This window comes from Clarias gariepinus, chromosome 11 (assembly GCF_024256425.1).
Source record: "Clarias gariepinus isolate MV-2021 ecotype Netherlands chromosome 11, CGAR_prim_01v2, whole genome shotgun sequence".
NCBI classification, from domain to species: Eukaryota; Metazoa; Chordata; class Actinopteri; order Siluriformes; family Clariidae; genus Clarias; species Clarias gariepinus.
This window is the reverse complement of record NC_071110.1, coordinates 25610525-25635385: the sequence shown is the minus strand read 5'-3', so window position 1 is coordinate 25635385 and position 24861 is coordinate 25610525. Positions and strand designations below refer to the sequence as shown.

At 37.8% G+C, this 24861-nt stretch overlaps 1 protein-coding gene and 1 pseudogene across 1 annotated transcript in view; both read left to right on the top strand.

Annotated features, from left to right (window-relative positions):
* LOC128533105 (alpha-2-macroglobulin-like) overlaps window positions 1–8918 on the top strand; it is a 40999-nt gene extending 32081 nt beyond the window's left edge. Inside the window, exons 28-34 of the mRNA XM_053507308.1 lie at window positions 3822–4009; window positions 4115–4330; window positions 7567–7688; window positions 8144–8225; window positions 8340–8408; window positions 8570–8675; window positions 8762–8918. Coding sequence (XP_053363283.1) covers window positions 3822–4009; window positions 4115–4330; window positions 7567–7688; window positions 8144–8225; window positions 8340–8408; window positions 8570–8675; window positions 8762–8802 — 824 coding nt within the window. The 3' untranslated portion in view covers window positions 8803–8918. The remainder of the gene's footprint in view (window positions 1–3821; window positions 4010–4114; window positions 4331–7566; window positions 7689–8143; window positions 8226–8339; window positions 8409–8569; window positions 8676–8761) is intronic.
* Window positions 8919–16700: 7782 nt separating this feature from the next.
* The window catches only part of LOC128533100 (alpha-2-macroglobulin-like), a 36017-nt pseudogene continuing 27856 nt past the window's right edge, over window positions 16701–24861 (top strand).

Below are 24861 nucleotides of genomic sequence, written 5' to 3'. Positions count from 1 at the left end.
GATATGTTCAAATGGTGTGCCGATGATAGGCAAAGGAATTAGTGGGGCAAAATTCCTCTGGAGTCTTGGATTATGGACTCAGGACACCATTAACAGAAGTTCTTTACTTTGGCTTCAAGTCTTCACTTAAAGGTGGCTGCTAAGAAAGTGAGAGTGGGCCAGGTGCATGATAACATCAACCTTTTCTTCCGGGACCACTAGGAGGTCACGTGGTTCCCCTTTTCTTAGAATGTGATAGTACAGTCCCCTATAGACAAGGAAATCTCTTTCTCTCTCTCTACAACCTCATTTGCTGTAGATGGTCTAGCTGGGCCCCGGGTAGTACTTGTGGGTCTTAGGCCCAGAGGTGAAACTCAGTGGCAGTCTGATAGTAGGAGAGTCCATAGCGGACTAGGACTTCAACCCTCAGTAGGTCATAGTTAGCTACTTCATCCCTCATGAGCGTGAAGTAGACTTGCTGTGCCTCACTGGTGAGCAGTGGGATGAGGTTGGCACTCCACTCCCGCTTTGGCAAGCCATCCTGATCCGCCATCCTTTAAAAATTCTGCAAAAAAAGATTCCAGGTCATCGTGGGCCGTAAGCTTGCTTAGAAGTTTTTGGGCCTCCCTGGAAGGGTCTGGTAAATAGCAACAGTAAGTTTTGGGCAGACGACGGGCTTGGCAGGAGGAGGCAGCAGGGCCGAAAGCACAGTAACCTTCTTGGCCAGTTGTCGTGGGTGGAAGGCTTCCTTGAATTCATATTCACATTATAACGTGTAACACTAGCGTAGCCTGAAAACAGACTCTGGGTGTTTTACATTGTGCGGTATGGAGAGCTGCATGACAAGATGTTATGCCGTTTATAAGAGCCTTGAGACAGGGCTTCAAAGGGGTCGGTTAAGTAGGAGTTTAGAAGAGTGCTTATGATACACACGGGAAGACCTTTACGTTTGGAAATAGCAAGTTTGGAAATAGCAAGTTTGGAAATTTGCATCCTTATCTTTCTTTCTCTGTATTGGGCCCTGATACCTTACCGGTGTTACCTAAATGATCGCACAAAGTGCGGAGGTATCAGGACCCTTAAATAAACACGTCGCTGGGTGAGGCACGTTCACGCTGACTGCCTCTACCCGGCCACGCCTCAGCCTGATCAGAACTCCGCAGGGTAGCAGCCTGCAGATCAGAGTACAAAGCATTATGCACAGTTCTTCCTTGTGAGACCCGCGTTGTTACAGGGTGTGCATCAGAAAAAAGTGGGTGTGTATTGTCCACATGTATTGTCAGATTAATGTGCACAAACTATATAATAAAACTATAAATCATATGATTTAGCAAAATAATGAAAGCAAACAGGGTGCGCAATTCTCTGTTTGTTTCAGTAAACTTCAGTGTATACTTGCCCTAAAAAGTAAAATTTCTGTAAAAAGTAAAATTTACCTAATTTAAATTACATTTTTAAATGAACAAATATTGTAAATAAACAAAAAATAGCTTTGTATGTTGTTTTTCTAGGATACTTATGTTGATTTAGCATTTTGTCCGCTTTGCGGCCGTTGCCACTCTTGTGATCTAAGTGTGCTGTGTGGTGTCACCTGAGCCAGGTGTCTATGTAACATATTTACATTAGGCACATTATGAAAGCCCATTTTGCATTTGTACTGGGTTCAACCCTTTTTTGCACAGACACAAGGCGAGGTCTCATGGGGAAAAAGGGGTTAAAGTAGCTGTACATGGCTGCTAAGGTCAGCCAAAGTTGAAGGTAGTAAAGTCAAAAACACAGTCAAAGAATGGGTATGGACCCTTTTTTGCGAATTCATGTTTTAGAGTTCTTCAGGTCAAATCTGAGTCTGTCAAGACTGATGCTTACTGGTCTTTTCATGGATGGCCATAACTGCAGGATGGTGAGTGTTAATGTCCTGCTAATTGCGGTAAGTTATGCTGCTGAAGACATGCTTTAATTTTAGTTTCAGTAAGACATAAGAAGAGTGTAGACAATTATGTGCGTTGGCTGTAGGCTGCCCTCATAGGGGTCCAAGATTGGATATAGATCTGATACGCAGTTATGCAACTTGAATGACAACGGCTGATGGGAATTAATTTTGCCTCTGCACATGTGTAGGTCGCTTACCAACGTGCCATTAATGGTAGTGCAGGGATTTTATAGCAGTGCTAGCAATAGCTGATGAAGCAGCTAAAGTAAGGTGACTGGCTTTCCTCATTCTTCTGGCCCTCAACAAATGCAGCCAACTGAGTGCTTGCCATCCTCCAGAGCAAAATTCCAAAAATATTGTTTGGCAAAATTGCATTTATTGTTTAAATTGAATAAGTGGTCACACAAACTTGGGACGTATCTATGTCGTATGTCTATAAAACAATCCCTTCACTGTGTTTCCTCATTTCTTATATGGTAGTACTACTTATGGCTTGCTTGGACCCTTTTGTAGGCCAGGGGTAGCTCAGTGGTTAAGGCATTGGACTGCGGTTCGGAAGATTCCAGGTTCAAACGCCACAACCACTAGTTACCACTGTTGGGCCCTTGAGCAAGGATAAGAGCGTCTGCCAAATGCCTAAATGTAAATGTAAATGTTTTGGGGCCAGACCAAATTAAACCAGCTCTCTGTTCCTAGCTCTGTCACTGGATCACCAGCTTTCTGAGAGACAGGCAGCAGCTAGTGAGACTGGGAATATTCATGTCCAACAGCCACACCACCAATACTGGAGCCCCTCAGGGATGCGTTCTCTCCCCACTGCTCTTCTCCCTCTACACCAACAACTGCACCTCTTCAGATCCCATTGTCAAGGTCCTGAAATTTGCAGATGACACTACAATCATCAGCCTTATCCAGGACGGTGACGAGTCTGTATACAGAAGTTAGGCCGAGCAGCTGGCTGTCTGGTGCAGTCACAACAACCTGAAGCTGAACACGCTCAAAACAGTGGAGGTGATTGTGGACTTCACAAGGAACCCACCTGCACTTTCCCCACTCACCATCGTGACAGCAGTGGAGTCATTCCGGTTCCTAGGCACGACCCTCTTTCAGGACCTGAAGTGGGACATTCACATTGACTTCATTGTTAAAAAGACCCACCAGAGGTTATATTTCCTTCACCAGCTGAAGAAATTCAACCTGCCACAGGAGCTGCTTACACAGTTCTACTCAGCCGTCATTGAATCATCCACTTCAATAACTGTCTGGTTTGGCTCAGCTACGAAAGCAGACATCAAAAGACTACAAAGGATGGTTCGGACTGCTGAAAGAATTATTGGCACTCCCCTACCCACGCTGCAAGAATTGTATACATCCAGAGTGAGGAAAAGGGCTCGAAATATCACTTTGGACCCCTCACACCTAAGCCATCTTCTATTCTAACTTTTGCCGTCGGGTCGAGGCTATGGAGCACCAAACACTAGGACAGTCAGGCACAAAAAATGTTTTTTCCCCCCAGGCAATCTACCTCATGAACAGTTAAACATCATTCTAACTGTCCATAAATATATATGCAAAATTGTGTACAGTACCACTGTATAATACCACAGATTTCAGATATTTATGTAACTTATTTAAAAGTATCTCACACCCTAATCCATTTGATGCCAACCTTTTTTTTTTTGTGTGTCGTGCTGTTTTTGTCTTGCCATTTGTTTTTTGTTCTGAAAGCTCTGTCACTAAAACAAATTCCTATACCTGCAAGCGTACTTGGCAATAAAACTCTTTCTGATTCTGATTTAAATGAAGGATCATGTTTAAGTGTATTTTCCACTGACTAAAAAGATCGAAGTAAAATGAAAATCAAACTAACAATAAAAAAGGCGATAATGGGTTTGTGTCTTTCTTATTATAGACGGTCAGCTTCACTGGTCTCAGTCAGCGTCAGATGACTCTGGTGCCTTGTCAGTGGAAATCAGTTCCTACGTGCTGCTAGCTGTTCTCACAGGCCAACACACTGCTGCTGATTTGGGTAATGCTAGCAGGATAGTCAGCTGGCTAGTGAAGCAGCAAAACCCTTATGGAGGATTTTCTTCCACCCAGGTTTTTAATTAAAATTGAATTATTCCCTTTATCTTGTTCTGCATTTAGTAAGTTATGACTCTTATAACTTATTTAATGTTTTATTTTTGTTTTGTTTTTTAACAGGACACAGTCGTAGCTCTTCAAGCTCTGGCTCTCTACTCCACTAAAGTGTTTGGTTCAGATGGCCCTAGCACAGTAACTGTAAAGTCAGCAAATGGACACAGTTACACCTTTGATGTGAACCAGAATAATAAGTTGCTGTACCAAGAAAGGTCATTACAGGATATTCCTGAAAAATACAGCATTGAGGTGAAGGGCTCCAGCTGTGTGTCAGTGCAGGTCAGTGCATCTAACATTTCCCATTTTGCAAACCTTGGGTCTAATGAATGTGCAAATGTTAATAGCAATGAACAAATTAACTGTTTGACAGCAGAACATGATAATCACCATTTTAAACTAAATTATTATTCTATGACTAGTTTTTATCTGAAAACCACTATATAACCTCATACTGAAAGCTTTAAATGTCTATGTTTTGAGTAAAGCACAATACATAGGCACTAGTTTTTCAAGTAAAAGCAGACAAGTCAAGACCATCCAATCACAACGCTTCTTTCTGTCACGTGATCAGGAAGCGGAGACACTTCATGTTGAAAACAGCAGCTGGTGCAACTGATGCCAAGAAAAAAAAAGATTTTTTTTGTTACTGCTGTTGCACCCTCTATGGAAGCCATAAATGAGAAATAGTGAAAATGTAAAATAGGACATTATGTGATTTGGACACTTTTGAACATACGTATGTATGTTATTCATTTTAAAAAGCTGTTGGATTTGCTTTGTCTGGATCTATTCACTATTACTGTAATCTAACATTGGTGTGAAAAACTATTTGCCCCCTTCCTGATTTCTTATTCTTTTGCATGTTTGTCACACAAAATGTTTCTGATCATCAAACACATTTAACTATTAGTCAAAGATAACACAAGTAAACACAAAATGCAGTTTTTAAATGATGGTTTTTATTATTTGGGGAGAAAAAAAATCCAAACCTACATGGCCCTGTGTGAAAAAGTAATTGCCCCCTGAACCTAATAACTGGTTGGTCCACCCTTAGCAGCAATAACTGCAATCAAGCGTTTGCGATAACTTGCAACGAGTCTTTTACAGCGCTCTGGAGGAATTTTGGCCCACTCATCTTTGCAGAATTGTTGTAATTCAGCTTTATTTGAGGGTTTTAGCATGAACCGCCTTTTTAAGGTCATGCCACAACATCTCAATAGGATTCGGGTCAGGACTTTGACTAGGCCACTTCAAAGTCTTCATTTTGTTTTTCTTCAGCCATTCAGAGGTGGATTTGCTGGTGTGTTTTGGGTCATTGTCCTGCAGCACCCAAGATCACTTCAGCTTGAGTTGACGAACAGATGGCCAGACATTCTCCTTCAGGATTTTTTGGTAGACAGTAGAATTCATGGTTCCATCTATCACAGCAAGCCTTCCAGGTCCTGAAGCAGCAAAACAACCCCAGACCATCACACTACCACCACCATATTTTACTGTTGGTATGAGATTCTTTTTCTGAAATGCTGTGTTACTTTTACGCCAGATGTAACGGGACACGCACCTTTCAAAAAGTTCAACTTTTGTCTTGTCGGTCCACAAGGTATTTTCCTAAAAGTCTTGGCAATCATTGAGATGTTTTTTAGCAAAATTGAGATGAGCCTTAATGTTCTTTTTGCTTAAAAGTGGTTTGCGCCTTGGAAATCTGCCATGCAGGCCGTTTTTGCCCAGTCTCTTTCTTATGGTGGAGTCGTGAACACTGACCTTAATTGAGGCAGGTGAGGCCTGCAGTTCTTTAGATGTTGTTCTGGGGTCTTTTGTGGCCTCTCGGATGAGTTGTCTCTGCGCTCTTGGGGTAATTTTGGTCGGCCGGCCACTCCTGGGAAGGTTCACCACTGTTCCATGTTTTTGCCATTTGTGGATAATGGCTCTCACTGTGGTTCGCTGGAGTCCCAAAGCTTTAGAAATGGCTTTATAACCTTTATTAGACTGATAGATCTCAATTACTTTTGTTCTCATTTGTTCCTAAATTTCTTTGGATCTTGGCATGATGTCTAGCTTTTGAGGTGCTTTTGGTCTACTTCTCTGTGTCAGGTACTGTAGCTCCTATTTAAGTGATTTCTTGATTGAAACAGGTGTGGCAGTAATCAGGCCTGGGGGTGACTACAGAAATTGAACTCAGGTGTGATAAACCACAGTTAAGTTATTTTTTAACAAGGGGGGCAATCACTTTTTCATACAGGGCCATGTAGATTTGGATTTTTTTTTTTCCCTTAATAACTTAAACCTCAATTTAAAAACTGCATTTTGTGTTCAATTATGTTATCTGTAACTAATAGTTAACGGTTTTTGATGATCAGTAACATTTAAGTGTGACAAACATGCAAAAGAATGAGAAATCAGGATCACACCACTGTAGGTGATGACTGACAGTTACACAGTCAAACATTGAATGGTGCATACCTGTACTATGATAGCGAACTGTCTTCACATACTGCCTAAACTGGAGGGAGTAGGTTTATAATGCTAGACAAAAAATTTTTGTATTATTTATTAAAAATCTCTTACTGTGACAAAACCGTGGTAGATGTAGTTATAGTTTATTTTTTGATAAATTACACAAAATTCACATTGATGCACACAGAAAGCACACAAGGAAGCAGATATTAAAGTTGCAACCAGCTGACATAGCAAGACATACAGGTTAGAGGGATCATTATCCTTACCTTTAGTTTCAGCATCGCAGCCATCCATAGGCACCATCCACGCCAGCTATGTTGCTGTTGCTTTTCTCTATTGCAGATGGAGAGCATTGCACTTTTTCTGGATGCAGTTTTGCAGTAAGGCGGGCCAGTCATGACTTAAGAGTAGAGGCACAGGCAATTCAGGTATTATGCCAGCTTTGAGATTATATTTACCCATATGGTCCTCGACCACGATGTGCACAGCAGGCACCTTCTGTCGATCGCCATGAACACATGTTTACACGGGGGCACGTTGGACAGAAACACAGAAGGGTGTGCAAGTGTTACCACGCTTACAGTGTCAAGCAGGGCTCATTAAATCTCACCTCAACCAGTGGGAGGTGGCACTGTTTCTTCTGTGCACTTATGGCTGGCAAGCAAACCTCTGACTAGCACTCTTTCCTGCATGGGGCATCAGCTTATCTTGCAGGGATTTCAGCAGTGACGAAGGTGAAGAGTAAGGAAAAGGAGTAGAGACTTGGGGAATATTTTTTCAAAAAATACATTTTTCTCTCATCCCAAAGAAAGTGTGTTTAATGCACATTCCAGCACATTCGCCATCTTGTGCTTTTTAACACCCTTGTGACTTAAAGAAAACAATATTATCAATATTTCATTTTAATAAAACTTTCTGGAGTTATCTTATTTTGCTGTCAAATTGTTTATATTTTTGTGTGCAAATCTGTCCAATGTTTTTGTTGCAGCTTAATTGTTGTTCCTCATTGTTGTTGTTTTTTTTATTTTTTATATGATTTAATATTTTTAAAACCTTAGACAGCACTTTTCTACAATGTCCCCACACATACTGAAACCAGTACACTGAGTATCACAGCTAAGACTGAGGGAAACTGCACAAAATTATTAGGACAAACATTGACCCTCAAGTTCACTGTTGGGTAAGAATGAATGTGTAATAAAAACATAATAGGACTCTGAAAACTGGTAAATGATGTATTTGGAGTATAAGGAAAGAATTTGTTAGAAAAGTATTTTAAATATTAAAAAAATATAAAAGTATGTATTATATATTAAACCATTAAATGGAACAAATAATAGCTAAATATTACCTAATGTACTTCATACAATACAATAATATATATATATGTATATATATATATATATATATATATATATATATATATATATATATATTATATATATATATATATATATATATATATTAAACCATTAAATGGAACAAATAATAGCTAAATATTACCTAATGTACTTCATACAATACAATTATATATATATATATATATATATATATATATATATATATATATATATATATGTATACTGTAAATATAGCTATAGATAGTTAAAAGTTATCTACAAATTATGCTTTCAGATTTAACGGGGCACAAAACAGCACTAACATGATCATAGTGGACATCAAACTCTTATCAGGGTTCACAGCAGATCCTGGTGAAGTAAGGACTAGTAGTGTTGTGAAAATATCTATAATATTCATGCTTTTATAAAAAGATATGCAAATAGTTTGGATCTGAAATGTTAGTGGTACAATAATTATGTTGTTTTTGTAGCTGAAAAACAGAATCTTTGTGGAACGAGTGGATTCTAAAGATGACCATATTATCATGTATATCAAAGAGGTGGGATAAAAGCATGGTTTAGGAATGCATACACACATATATCATTACCTAAATTATATAACTGTGCTGTTTCACTCCAAGAAACATATGTTTTATTTATTACACATAAAACAAATACACTGTACTGTGTTTACAATATGATGTTGGTGTATCTGTAACAGCTCCCAAGGAATGTTCCTATCAACTACGAGCTACACATTAAACAGGTCCTTCTTGTTAAGAATCTTAATCCAGCGTTAATCAAAGTGTATGATTACTACCAAACAAGTAAGATATTTTGTTGTCTTATTTAAACAGACACTGTAACTATATTGCTTATAGTTGTTTATGATTGATGATTTTTTTTCATTCAGGTGACCAGTCTGAGGTGGAGTACAATTTTCCCTGTTTGTAGCGCTTCACACTGAGATGGAAGATCCTGGAAATCCTTTATATGTGTGATATATGGTGGTACCTTTTCCTGATTTAAAAAAAATTGTTAATGAAATAAAATGTTCTTCAAATGGCTTATATGTATGTCCTGTGTTAAAGATTCTCATAGTGTGATAGTAGAGCTACAATAAAAAAAAAATTGGCTTAAGCAACTACTTACATTCATTATAAGATTTTTAAGGAAGCAGAAAAAATATTTTTATATTGCAAAATTTCTGATGTTGGGTTTAATGACTCTGGTGTTACTTTATTGTTTGGTATTATGGATTAGTAATTTTTACTATATTAAAACTCATTTATATAAGTAAAAGAAAGGTTTTGTCTGTACATTGGTCAGAACTCACTCTTTCAATTATATCTTTATGTTGTATACATTGGAGGACCCGAAACCAGTCACAAAATAATTTCTTTTTGTGTGTCTGGGTAAAAAGGGACATTATGAACAGTTAAAGTTATTGTTCTTTGGGCAAATACAGGGTATTTGTCCTCAAAGTGGACATGGCTATATGCATCACTCAAAGCCAATCAACGCAATAGTTTACTGTAAAAAAAAAAAAGAAACAGAGACTGCAGAAGACACAGAAATGCCCCTACAAAGTACCCAATCCTCACAAATGGTAAGATACTCAACCTTGTTATTGGCAGACATGTACTTGGGCTTCAACCTGAAATAATAATATCACTGATTGCATTAAGGCTGATCAGCTTATTTTTAGCTTTAACTTTTTAACTATTTCTAAAAACTCTTTAACCATCAATGCTATTGTACCGCTAGTATAGTCTAGCTAGTCTAGCTAGTATAGTATATTTATTATATGTCAAGTGAAATAATTTAAGCCACTTTTTGTTTGTTGTTGTGATTACGATTAAGGAAGTTTGAGGAAGTTTATGGAAGAACAACAGCTGACAATCATCGACACCCTCCACAAGAAGGCCCATCGACAGAATGTCATCACTGAAAGGGCTGGCTGTTCGCACAGTGCTGTGTCTAAACATATTCACGAAAGTTGTCTGAAAGTGAAAAAATGTGATAGGGAAAGCTGATTCTAGAAAGTGAAGAGATGAAGAATAGGTGTGTCCAAAATAAGTTTTAAGCTAAGAGAAAAAGAGCTGTTGCAAATCTATGTTGCTTGATGTCCAATGTGAGGTTGCCACAGTTGGTGGTGATTTGTTGTGTCATGTTTTAGCACCTACCCACTGTGACAATGCTGCCAATAACTGGTTTGTAAACCATGAGATTACTGTGCTTGATTTCCAGGAAAATCACCTGACCTGAGGGTTAGTCCATACGAAGCCGGTGCGTTCCCTATCCGATCATTTTTTTGCGTAAACATGGCGTTGTCTCAAGAAATATCTGCGTACACACGAAACCACTGAAAACGGTGTAGTATATATACCAGACCAGTATGGGGCGCTGTAATTCTGCCATAGAGACCTGAGCATGCGCATAACCTTGCGCGCTGTATACGAACCAAGATGGTGTTGTCCATTATCGCTTGTTGCTCATAACAGTTGCATAGAAGCAATAGATTTTGCTGTAATAAAGCTAGTAGGCTTTGTAGCAACACGAACACAATCATGTAGTCCGCCATTATGGTTGTTGCTGGTACGTGTGACGCAGCCGACACGTGATGTGATGACATCATCGTTTAACAAAATATACGGATTGGCCGTACACACGAAGATGCAAGGGTGTCGTTTTCAGATTTATCCACTTTGAGACCCGGTTTCAAAAAATAGCGGTTTCAGTCTCCTAAAACGCCGGATCTGTGTGGACGAAACGCCAATACGATAAAAAATGTATACGTATACAGCAAAACGCGTCTCCGTGTGGACAGGCCCTTAGATGAAGTGATGCAAAGCATCCCCAGAGTTGAGAGAATGGTGATTGGTGCAGACTTCAATGGACATGTTGGGGAAGGGAACAGAGGTGAGGAAAATTTAATGGGCAGGTTTTGTCTTCAGGACAGCAATATAGAAGGACAGATGGTGATGGACTTTGCAAAGAGGATGGAAATAGCAGTAGTAAATACTTTCTTCCAGAAAAAGCAGGAACATAGAGTGACATAAGAGTGGAGGCAGAAGCACTCAGGTAGACTACATCTTGTGTCGACGTTGTAATCTGAAAAATATTAGTGACTGCAAAGTGTTGTTAGGGGAGAGTGTAACCAGACAACACAGAATGGTGGTGTGTAAAATAACCCTGTTGATGAGGAAGGTGAAGAGGACCAAGGCAGAGCAGAGGACGAAGTGGTGGAAGCTGAAAACTGAATGTTGTGTAGTCTTCAGGGAGGAGTTGGGACAGGCTAAGGATGGTCAGGAGGTGCTTTCAGTTGACTGGACAACTACAGCCAATGTGAACAGAGAGACAGGTAGAAGAGTACTTGGTGTATCATCAGGTAAGGCAAAAGTGGACAAGGAGACTTGGTGGTGGAACGAGGAAGTCCAGGAGTGTCTACAAGACCTGTATGCTAGATTGGGTAGTAAGGAGGGTGAGGTGGATCTGTACAGGTTGGTGAGGCAGAAAGATAGAGATGGGAAGGATGTGCAGCAGGTTAGAGTGATTATGATAGAGATGGAAATGTACTGACAGATGCCAGGAGGGTAATGCGAAGATGGAAGGAGTACTTTAAGGAGTTGTACAGAGAAGTACAGAGAAGGTAATAAAAAGTTGCATTGTGTCTTTGTAGATTTAGAGAAAGCGTATGACAGGGTGCCGAGAGAGGAGCTGTGGTGTTGTATGAGGACGTCTGGAGTCAGGGAAGTATGTTAGAGTGGTGCAGGACATGTATGAGAGCTGTAAGACAGTGAAGAGATGTGCTGTAGGTGTGACAGAAGAGTTCAAGGTGGAGGTGGGTCTGCATCAAGGATCGGCTCTAAGCCCCTTTTGGTTTGCTCTGGTGATGGACAGGATGACAGATGAGGTTAGACAGAAGCCTCCATGGACTATGATGTTTGCAGTTGACATTGTGCTTTGTAGCAAGAGCAAGAAACAGGTGGAAGAAAATTTGGAAAGGTGGAGGTATGCTCTGAAAAGCAGAGGAATGAAGGTTAGCCGCAGTAAGACGGAATACATGTGTGTAAATGAGAGGAACCCAAGAGGAACAGTGAGGATACAGGGAGCAGGGGTAAAGAAGGTGCAGGACTTTAATTACTTAGAGTCAACAGTCCAGACCAATGGAAAGTGTGGAAAGGAGGTGAAGAGGCGGGTACAGGCAGGTTGGAATGGGTGAAGAAAAGTTTCAGGTGTGTTGTGCGATAAAAGAGTATCAGCGAGAAGGGTGTACAGGACAGTGGTGAGACCAGTGATGCTCTAAGGCTTAGTGACAGTGGCACTGAAGAAAAGACAGGAGGCAGAGTTGGAGGTAGCAAAGCTGAAGATTGTTGAGGTTCTCCTTGGGAGTGACAAGGATGGATAGGATCAAGAATGAGTTCATCAGAGGGACAACCCATGTTTGATGTTTTGGAGATAAAGTCAGAGAGGCCAGATTGAGGTGGTTTGGACATGTTCAGAGGAGAGAGGGTGAATATATCGGTAGAAGGATGCTGAGGTTTGAACTGCCAGGCAGGAGGTCTAGAAGAAGACCAAAGAGAAGATTTATGGATGCAGTGAGAAAGGACATGAAGTTAGTTGGTGTAAGAGAATAGGATGCAGAGGATAGGGTTAAATGGAGGCAGATGATTCGCTGTGGCGACCCCTGAAAGGGAACAGCTGAAAGACAAAGAAGAAGAAGATAATACAATCTAATGTAATCAAGCTTAATTGATTTTCTGGTTAGGAAAAGAGGAACAAACCAAACTATCTTTGAAAAAAAAAAAGAGAATTTAATTTTTGAAAGCCCAATAAAACATACAGTATATCTATTGAATACTAAATAAAAATTGGGTCGAACAAAGAAACAAGGAGGAGCGAGGAGGCACTTGTCAGATATATAAACCCATGTGAAATTAAGAAAGGGGGAACTTTGAAGACTTTGCACTGGTTCACAAACAGTGGAATGTGTGGTGTCTGTCTTTCAGAACGGTTCAGAGTCATCTGTCTGTGTTTGTCTTCAATAAACTTGATTTGTTTTTTCTCCACTCACAGTTGTTTGATTTTTGTTAGAAATTTGGTGGAATCTTCAAAATTTCCCATGACAAGTGTCCTACCGTCTATTTTCACCATTCATAAATGCTATCTTTCAAATTACTCTGTAACACACAGGCACATAAAATCAAAAGTACTTTCTGCCCTCCAAAAAGGATGTTTCCTTTAAAAGGACTGTAGAACAGAGTTAATGAAAGATACGCAAACTTTTTCCCTGATGCAGACCTGCTGGAGGATCAAGCCAGCTAATAATGGTGGTGTATAAATTGTAGCATTTTTAAATATTTGGTTTATAAGCAGCTGAATGCGGATATAATAGCCCACTGTGAGCTCACCAACAGCCAGATAGCTGCTTAATAATATGGATAGAAATACACGCCAAAATTAGCAAGTTGCAAGGTGAAAAGAATGGCTCCTGACATATTTCTGCACTTCCTCTGGATTAAATTCCTGCACTTCCTCTGGAATAAAGAAAAGGAAGTCGTTAGCATGTGGGCTCCCAACTGGCACCCACAGAGGCAGGAATTGTTCATGATAGACCTGGGACTAGAGGGTTGTGGGCAGGTAGCAGCTTTCTCCGAGATGGGTTAACAGTGCCAGCAGCTTCTCAACGGGTCATCATTAGAGCAATCTCTATTTCAAGATTTTAATGCCTGTTAATTGTCCCATGGGGCACGTGGCCACGTGGACCTCATCAAATCTTGTGTGTGCACGGAGATATACAGTAAGTGAGGCCCTAGCAGCCCGTGATATGATAGGCAATTGACAGGGCGAATGTAAGATGTCTACAGGTCTTGTAGCTACAATTTTCAGAACGAAGTTGAAAACAAACCTAAAAATTTCCAAAAAAGTGCCAGAAGCACAATACCTAGGCTACTGAATCAGCCAGGTCTTACTAAAGCCAGAGGAAAAAACTGTCAGTACCCAAGGCGCACCACAAAAAAAGGTATGTGCTTTTGGGTGGCTGGCAGGGTACTACAGATGATTTCTACCTTGATTAAACCCCTAGAATATAACCAGATATAACCATGGGGCCTATCCGTGATGAGTGTGGTGGACTAAGGCAACGGAGAAAGCTTTTTTAGAACCAAAGCAACACCTTAACTCAATGGCACAGACTAGAGAGGCGGGTTGCAAAACTCATCATTGCTGGCGTCACAGTCCTATTTACCCTCTCTGATTAAACGCTATAAAGGCCAACAGGGCTCAACTACACTTAAAACTTTTTCGCACCCTGTCTTTACGGATTTTGACACATCTAGTCTTTTTAAATTGGTTGAAAGATTTGGAAACAATGTCATCTGTAATGTGCTTTTTATGTTTCCTGTTAAAGTTAACTGCAACCTTGTGACAGCTTTCATATCTAGCAATAAGAAATATTTCAAAAAGCTATCTGAATAAAATATGTAATATAGGTTGTTGTGCAAAATAATGTTCACAAAATCCAGATTTTGCTAAAAAGATGATTATTTCTTTTATGTACAAAGATTTTGGGGTTCCCTGTAAAATATGTTATAAGGTGGACAGGGCATCGTTCGGTAGTATTTAAATTAAATCTTAAAATGCAGCCTTATCCTCAGCTCACCTTCTAACCACAAAACCAATAACTGTTTAAATAAAGCAATTAAGACTTTCAAATTCCAAATATACCTTGTCAATGTAAAGGTGTAAAGCAATGTTAAGTGACAATATGAAGGTGGATAACCCAAACATTTTCATGCAAAAGCCTAGCACGATTTAAAATTATGGAGATAAATAACTGGTTCCTACAAGATTATATATATAAAAAAAAAACATCTTTTAGGACTGCAGGGACTGCGTACAAAAGTAAATATCCATGAGTCATTATATCATTAGGGGTACTTTTTATGTCTATTGTTGATCAGCAGATCTATTCTAAATATTTTCTTCAAAAATGCCATATTCTACCTAAAAAGTTAAAGCATGTTATATCACACAAACTTTATTGGCATCCCATACTTTATTTAGCTAGAACTTTTTAATAATTTCGCCAAATTGACCAATTACCTATGTACGCTTTCGCAGTTAAGGACTTTTTGTTTTAAAAAACCTTACATAGTCTTAAATAATAAAAACCATGAGCGTTAACAGCAACTACTATTTTTTATTTTATTTTTAAAGTTTAAATATTTTTAAAAATGCTCAAAAATTATTTGTGTTAATGGCAAATTATCAGCAAATAATATAATTCTTTTCTGTGGCATACATTTTAAAAACAAGGTGTAAATATTCTCTCATTTTTAAAAAATATTTTATCTATGAAAGCTTTTTGTCATAGAGTATGTACATGTAACAAAGTATGTATTGTAACAGAGTATACACAATGTTATCACTCGCACATTTTTTTTTAAACTTATTTTAATAAAATTATGGCAGCCTTAATGGTTAGCAATGTCGATTTGCACCTCCAGGGTTTGGGTTTGATTCCAGCCTTTTGTGTGTGTCACTACAAAAAACAAGAACTAAACCTCTCAACACCAATGCTCTGATTTATCTGAATACCAACATACCTGAGACTAATTACAAGACACAGATATACTGTAAGAGCCTCACACTTTTCTGGTCTTTGCGAAGTATATGCTCTCTGTGACTTTTTCCAATGTCATTACCAAGCCTTTTGATTCATGTATGCTTTTTTGGATTTTGACCTTGTTTTTTTTTTTTTTACATTTCCGAGTTTAGCCTGATTTAATTCATGCCCGTTGCACATCGCCCCACCCTTGCCTGTTTACTGAACGTTTGATTTGGATCATCCCTGCCGGTTTTCCTTGACATGTTTCTTGAATTGTGTGTTAATAAACATCTTAACTGCACTTAAGTTCTCCGAGTCTGGGTTCTAAAATTGTACATGAAGTATGCATGTTCTCCCTGTGTTTGCTGTTTTTTTTTTCCAGGTGTTTTGGGTTTCTCCCACAGGCTCAAAACATGCAGATTAGGCTAATTCCCTAAGTGTTTGTGTGATCTGCGATGGAGTGGCACAAGTTCCAGGGTGTACCCTGCCTCATTTCCTAAGTCTTCTGGGATAGGCTCCAGGTCCTGTATACAGGTTTAAGCAGTATACAGTTGATGATGTGTGAGTGTTCAAATATGATGTCAAACTCTTTATGAAAATGAGAAGTGGTCAGCCAGGCAAGTCAGTCCTACCACTGAAATTGGTTAAAATAAGAAAATGATCAATAATGTTACTTGTCAACTACGTTAGCCACTCGTGTAAAAAATCTGTCAGAAATTAAATGTTAAACTGAAACCTAGTCTTAATTCTGTATGTATCGTACGTCATGTAATCTGCTCAGAAAAAGTTGGCACTGTTTCGTACCTAACAGAAACTCTAACTATACTGAAAAAAATAAATAAATAAATTTTATTAAACCATATGTAAAAGAAATGAGATATATATATATTATATATCTTACCCATAAATCCTCATTGTCTCTCAGTATATTAATTGACCATCAATTATGCTATGTACACTGTTATGGCTTACAAATTTCTTTTATTATTATAATGAAATTATTTGTTCAAATATAATGTCAAACTCTTAATGGAAATGAGAAGTAATCAGCCAGACTTGTCCTACTACTGAAATTACGGCTCGAAATAACAATGTGTGAAAAAGATGAGACTAAAACTGTCCCTAAGATGTGAACATACTTCCGTCATGTCAACAGCTTCATAACGGACCTGCACACGCATGCGCACTACGTCAAATCTCTCAGAGCGCAGTGAATGTATCTAACTTTCGGTTTGGATCCCTGAGAAAGCGGTCGCAGCCTTAAAACCGCAGGCTGTGACATAAATCTTCGATGTACGATTGTAACGCTCTTACTTAAGCAAACGCGACTGTGTTTTCCTTAGTTAGTTACACAGGAGTATTTTTTCGTAAAAAATTTCGGAATTAAACATCTGGTCCCTGCATGTATAATAGATTTCAAAATGATGATCAAGAAGGTCCATATAAGGAAATGGCTACTATCATGTTTCCTGTTTATTTCTGCGTATGGACAAACCTCAGGACCGTAAGTAATATAATCATAAAAATACGCTGAATTACGCTGTAATGTTGTGTGTAGTGCAAACTTTACACCAAATCCGTAACGTAAAGACCACTTGTAATATACACATATTGGTTTCCACCTCATAGTGTGTGTGTGTGTGTGTGTGTGTGTGTTTAGCAGATTTAAGATAAAGTTTACCTGGGTGTAGAATGAGTGTGATAAACATGTATGCCAAACTATAATTTTTTTATCACCTTCCACCTTCAGATTGAATTATCCAGGATTTTCACTCCTAAGCACACTAGGAGTGTTCAAGTCAAACCAGGACTTGTTATTGTGCAGAATAACAAAAAACATTTATAAGAAAAAACTATCTTTATTTATCTATATATTCCCCTTGCTACACTAATGCACTTATCCCAGCATTTGGCTAGCGTTTGGATATTTTGGATATCTTTTATGTGGCTGTGGAGATTTATTAATTCAGCCATAAAATTTTTATCCTGCAATGCTATAGCACACAAAGCAATTTTTATGTACTGTATACAGTAATTGTTGTGCAATCAGAAAAACTCAAATCATGCTAAATTTTCATGTCATAAAAATAAGCCAAGTAGATTTTAATAGCAAAACTGCCGTGTACATAAGAAAATATATGATTAATACGGTGAAACTTTGGATTGCGAGTAACGCGGTTTTATTTATTTTTAATAAATTTTGACTTAAAAAACAAACAAGTCCTGGTTTACGACTACCGAGTATCATGTAGCACGCATGTGCTTCTTGTTTTGACGCCCACGTGGGGTCAGAGCGCAGGCTCAGCCATAATACAGGGCCCCTGGAGCAGTTAGTATTAAGGACCTTGCTCAAGGGCCCAACAGTGGGAACCTGGTGGAGCTGGGGTTCGATCAGTAACTCAGCCTTAACCCTTTGAGCTGCCACTGCCCCAAACTATGCTCAGAACACATTAGAAAGACTAGAGAAACTCGAAGGGATAAGAGTGTGTGTAACAGGATGTAGTGGTGCACATGAACTTTTATGACAAACAACAAAGAGAAGTAAGATCTAAGTCTGTGGTGTTGCAGGGCATCACAAGTGTTGCATGGGTAAATGCAAGTTGACTTCCCTTCTTTCCTTTATGCATTGACTTAAAGACACTTCAATTCCTACAGCCCTTTATGGATTGAAATTGAGGGAAGAAGCACTATAGTATATTTACTCAAAAAGGCACTAGATGCTGTGACTTGTAATTTGGCATAAAACTGATTATAACGTCCAAACTTGGCAAATACTGTACAGCTGGACAGACATGTGGAAATACAGGCAGACATGTATGAGACTGGTTTCCCGTCCTCCAATGTATGAAACATAAAGATATAATTGAAAGAGCAAGTTTTGACCAATGTACAAACAAAACCTTTCTTTACTTATATAGTAGTATATATAGAGTAGTATGCTTGAAGTTTGCTATTTTGGAACAACTAATTTTAAACTGTATTTCAGCTGTAATTAAATTATACAAAAGTTTAATTTTAAGCATATTAAGTGAACTTTAACATGATAAAATAGAACAACTTCATATATACTTTTTACACTTGAATATGGCTGTGTAAGTAATAACGTATATACCTGACATAATGAGTGTGTTTTTACTTACAGTATAGGTATTACAAATGCAAGAGAAATATACCATGAATAAATTCTCTCAGATTAGGCTGCTGTGTCTTTCAACTGTTTTTGGGGCATTTCACATGACGCATTTTTTGCATGCTCAGTTGTGTTATTTTAAATGGAGACCACAGAGAGCGACACCGTTGCGATGCTTATTCATTTTCATTACTTTTTGGACATAACAGGTAAATTGCCTCTTAGGACACAATGTAACATCATTAAAATCATTTTGTTATCACAGTGTCTTGTTGCATTGTCCTTTAAGGTCAGTTTGTTTAATCTGCAATTTGTTCAAACATAAAAGCAAATAAACTTTGTTTATTTAGTTTTTTTTAACATAAATAATCAGTAAATAAACATTTTTTATTCCTTTCTGCATGAGCGATGCAGTGTATTCTGAGGGCCCAAAGACCATGGGCATCCAACAAAAGTCTTCAGCCTTCTCCCTTATGCACAGAGATTTCTCTAATTTCTCTGAATCTTTTGATGATGTTATGGACTGTAGATGAGGAGATTTGCAATTTTTTTGTAATTTGACATTGAGGAACTTTCATTTTAAGAATTCCACATCTTTTTATCTAATCTCTTACATATTGGAGAGAACCTCTGCCCATCTTTACTTCTGAGAGACTCTGCCTCTCTAAAACATGTCTTTTCCACCTAATCATGTTACAGATCTGATGCCAGATGTTTTCGCAGCTGAATCTTTTTTAAAATGTCTTGCTTTTTCTGCCCTTTGTTGCTCCCGTCCCACCTTTTTCAAACTTTAAATTTGAAATAAGCTCATTTAGTGGATAAAAGTGTAAAATTTCTCAGTTTAAACTGTTTGTTCTATTGTAAATAAAATATTGGCTCATGTGATTTAAAAGTCTTTTAGTTTGGCCTCCAAATAGCGCAGTGGTAAGGTGCTCGCCCTATCATCCGGAGATCGCTGGTTTGATCCATAAGTGATGCTGTAACCTCTCACAGCCGGAGGTCTAGAGAGACCTGATTGACCGAGCTCTCTCAGAGGGTAGGGATGAGAGGTACTTTGTGCTCCCACATTAATCACGACTCTACAGCCAATCATGGGCGTCTGTGAGCTCGCGCACGTGGAAGGAGCGGCTAGCGCTTTCTTCCGAGTGTGTTACTCCGCCCCTAACAGTGCGTGAGCAAGCAGTTCGAAAAAAGATGCAGTCGGCTGGCGTCACGCAGTTCGGAGAAAACACGTGATAGTCTTCGGCCCTCCCGGCTGAATGATAGTGATAGCCTTAATGTGGGGGTCCCCTAGTGACGGAGAGGAATTGGCCACGACTAAATTAGGGAGAAAATCAGGAAAAAATCCCCCCAAAAATTATTTTAAAAAAGTCTTTTAGTTTTCATTTTATCCAAATATATATATATATATATATATATATATATGCTTTCTTTCTTTAGGTATTTCATGGTGACATTTCCAGCAGTCATAGAGTCTGGCTCTGAGGCAACGCTGTGTGTAAATATTTTAAAGCCTAACGAGACTCTGCAAATGGATATTTATTTAATTCAAATGAACCAGAACAAAACTCTTTTACAAGAGACGGTGGAAAAGGAGACTCAGCGCTGCATCAAGTTTAAGGTCAGACATTCCAGATACAGTAAAGCTAAATAAGTATTAGGGTATTTTTGTTTTTGTTATTTATTTTACTTCCAGTGCATTTATCCATGTTATCATTACACACATAATGTATTTTCATGTTATAAATATGAACAAATGGGATGTAGTTGTACACATAAGTTTAAAAAATATATTTCAGCTCTTCTTTCTCCAAACATGATGCAACGTGGCCTCCACCTCTAAGGCTGAGGGTTTAAGTCTTGCTTTTGGGGCTATGTGCATTGAGTTAGCATTTTCTTCCAGTGCTTGGTGGGTTTCCTCCTGGTGCTTTAGTGTTCTCCGACACTCCAAAGACATGCAGATTAGGCCAATTGTGGTTTCCAAATTGCCATCGTGTGCTTGTGCTCTGTGGTCTGGCACCCCATCAAGGGTGTATACTGCTTTGTGCCCCGGGTCCCATGGGATAGGCTCCAGGTCTCACATGACCTGTACAAGATAAGTGGTCTACAGAATGAGTGAGTGAGTTCTATTTTTGTCTTCTCTGATCTGAGTACTTTGTTCCAAAATATTGTTTTTTCTGTCCCAATGCTTTTGGATGCATATATGTGCTTCTGTAAGTTTCTCTGGGTTTTTCATTTATTTCTTTTTTTCTGGCAGAGAAGTGTTGTGTGAGATATAAGTATGTATATGATTGTATTGCAGTTAATTGTTATTGATCTCTGTGTAACTGTTGTTCCGACTGCCTTCAGGTTATCCTGCAACTTAAGTGATTCCTGGCTTCTCTTTCAATTTTGATATCATTAGTCTGAAAGTGTGTTGTGTAATCCTACAGTATGTGAGCGTAATTGTCTGAAGATGATTAGATGTGGTTCCATGAAAACATTAATTTATTAGTGAACCAGTTGAGAGGGATGTATACAGTCTTTAAGCATACTGCTATGGCGCTATACATTTTCTGTTTCAGTGTTGCTTAATAATGTTTAAGAAGCTTCTTTACCTAAATAATACTGTTTATTAAATACATTTTCCATCAACATGAACTCGATACAGACTGTGTAAATATAAAATAAATGTAAGATTAAAGGGAGAGGTCTACATTTTGCATTTTGTAATATATTGTCTGAATACATGTGCCTGTTAAGGGTAATGTTAAATAAATCTTTTTGCTCATGAAAACATAAGCATAAGTTAATTAACATTAAGCATAAGTGTCTTAATACCATTTTTTCGTATTTATTTTTGTGATTGATGTTGTTTACCATGGATTGCATTCCTACAGGCTCCACAGGTTGAGGGTGAATCAGTGCAGGAGATCAAAGTACAAGTTAAAGGGGAAAGTTTTATTCTAACAGAGAAGGCAAAAGTGATGTTTAAATCCTATGATGCGTTGGTATTTATTCAGACCGATAAACCCATTTACAAGCCAGGCCAAACAGGTAATTCATTCCTGCAGTATGTCCTACAATTCCCAATATAATTATTTAATGAATGCTTACTTGAACAGCACATTTCTCTGGCACATTTTTGCTGTTCCACAGTGAATTTCAGAATTGTCACCATGGACTCAAATTTTATTCCTCTTGAACAAAAGGTAAAAGAAAACATTTTCAGTCAGTGGAGAAAGGAAAGTTCTTTATGTAATATCTTTATATTGTATTATTAGTTTGTATTATTACTTAATGAAATAGCTTCTTAATCAAAGGCATGCAATATTCTACTCTCCCTTACAGTACAGCAAAGTAACAGTTGAGGTAAGAAAATGAAACGTGGTATTCCATTCTCTTTTGTGAAACTGTTACTTATTTTAATTTTTACATTGCTTAATATTGTTTATATTAAATGTATGCAATGTAATATTTTTATGGACCATTCAGGATAATCACCAGAACAGGATTGGTCAGTGGACGAATGTGTCCTCAGCAGGCCTAATACTGCAGCTTTCTCATGAGCTAAACCCTGAGGCTCCAGAAGGACTTTATCAGTTAGTTGCTGACACTGGAAATAGGTTGATCAGACACAATTTTGAGGTGGAAAAGTATGGTAAGCTTCATTTTATGTACCTGTTAAAACAAATGGCATGGACATAATTTACTTGTATTAACTATTTAATTATATCATATATAATAAATAATTAGAAAAATAACATTTGCATTTTAATTTTAGTTTTGCCCAAGTTTGAGATTTCAATAAAAGCACCAGAGGAACACAGTGTTGGTGAGGAACTGAAACTGGACGTTTGTGGAAAGTAAGTGAGAGTTTCTTAAGAAAACAACAACAATAACAAAAGAGATTCAGGGTATACTTTTTGCACATAGAAAATCACAGTTCAAAGCAAATGTTAATGTCTGTGTATTTTAAGGTACACTTATGGCCAGCCAGTTCCTGGTGCAGCACTGGTGCAGGTGTGTCCTGAATTTTGGCAGAGATATCCTCATGTTGAGGACGCTCCAATGATTTCTTCATGCCTAGTTGAAACAGTACAGGTGTGTGTAATACTCTACAGTAGTAAAAGGTATCATGTTTTTACATCCTCTACTGGTATATTTTTTACCCTGTATATGTTTTCATGTTTTCCCAATAGATGAATCAGGCTGGCTGTGCTCTTGTAGTACTGAATGTATCAACTTTCATGAAATCAAAATTTGAACATAATTTTAAAAACAGTCTTAATGCTACAGTTACACTGACAGAGGAAGGAACAGGTAAGTCTGTAACAGAACTTAGATAAGAACTAAGGCAAAACACTCTGGAAAATAATAATAATAAAAAACTTAAATCTTAATTTTAATTTCAAATTATGTTGAAGTTGAAAAGATATTTGATTATTATTCAAGAAAATGACATGCTGTATATTGTTTTTTTTTCTTTAGAAATTTCTCTGGTAAAATCTGTAGTAATAGCACTTACTTACCAAATCGGTAAAGTGGAATTTGTGGATTTACCAAAAACATTTGAACGTGGGGGAGTTATGAATGGAAGTGTAAGTTTTCTTTCCTTGCAAACTTACATTGATCCACTGATATTGTTTATGTATTTATAATGTTTTTGCTGTGTTTTTAGTTGATTTTTTTTTTTTACTGATCAACAGATTAAAGTGACTACTTTCAGTGGAACACCCATTCCTAACAAGGAGGTTTATCTCTCAGAAGCAAACCGGTGGCCTTCAAAGTTACTATTTAATCATATTACGGATAGTAATGGATTGGTGAACTTCTTAATTGCTTCACCTGAAGATCCTACAACAGAGATAATATTGCGGGTATGGTTTAAGCATTCCAAACTTTTTGAAATATAAAAAAAAAAATACCTAAAAAAGATTTCACTGTTATGTAGGCAAGTGCCTATCCAGAGGGTGAACATCATGGTTACAAAACACCATTCTTTACAAATGCTGATGCAAATATACGGCTGCTCCAACCTGCGATGCCTTACAGTCCAATATTTAGTGAACTATCTATAGAGAGCTTGGAGGAACCTTTTAAGTGTGGAGCTAAAATTCCCATAACAGTGAATTGCTATATTGTTGGGGAAAATACTGCAAATTATAGCATTGATCTTACATACATGGTAAGTGAAATTGCATATAACTGATAAAAGCAGTGCCTACATTATCTACATTTCAGAAGTATGGATTGAAACACACCTGACATTAATAAACTTTTTTTTCTATCTGAATCAGGTGTTATCTAAAGGAGTCATAGTCCATCATGGTCTTGAGAAAGTTGAGGTGAAAGACTCTTCAGGTGTCAGAAAGGGGAAAATCTCATTTCAGTTACTTGTTGTTGCTGAGCTGGCTCCTGTGGTCCAGGTTCTAGCATACTCTGTTCTGCCCAGTGACAATGTCATTGCTGCTAGCAAGAATTATGACGTGGAAAAATGTTTTAGAAACAAGGTATCGATTGCTTCTTTATTTATATTTATACATACGGTACACTAGATAAAGTACCACTTGTCAATGGAAAAAGAAAAGAGTTTGTAGAAATAGATAAAAGTTTAAAGCCAAAAATAAGCTAATGACCTTTAATTTAATCAGTGATGTTATTATTACAGGTTGAAGCCCAAGTACATGTCTGTCTTTTTGTACCAAATACACTCCCTGTTCGGTAATAATCCGGGAGTAAATCACAGATCAGACAAAGACTTTTTAAAAATTTTATTAAGAACTTTCAGTAAAAATATTTACTTTAGCTTTTTTAATTAATATCTATTGATGCTGGTGTGTGTTTACACTGAGCAAGAAGATTATTTAATCTGCAACATAACTGTTCATAACATCGCTTTTACTCATTGTTTTGATTTCACTTATGGTGCAGGTTACTCTTCATGAAGATATCTAAATACTGCAAAAGTTTTATTAAATGCCCAGACAGTTTTTTTTTATGATGATGTAACATAATCTGCCAGATGACTGTACTCATACCTTCACTTCTACTCAACATGTTGATTTCATTTATGGTGCAGGTTTAACTTTAGGCAAATAACTAAGCACTGCCAACATTTTAATAACTGCTGTCCAAAGGTTAATTTAAGTCGCACTCCCAGTTGGACGCACATGCAGGACGCTGTCAAAAGTTTAGGTTTGTAATCTGGCAGATAAATGCGCTCATAAATTCAATTTTACTGTACTAAACAATTCAATTAAATTAATGGCAGAAGTTTAACTTCAGGCAA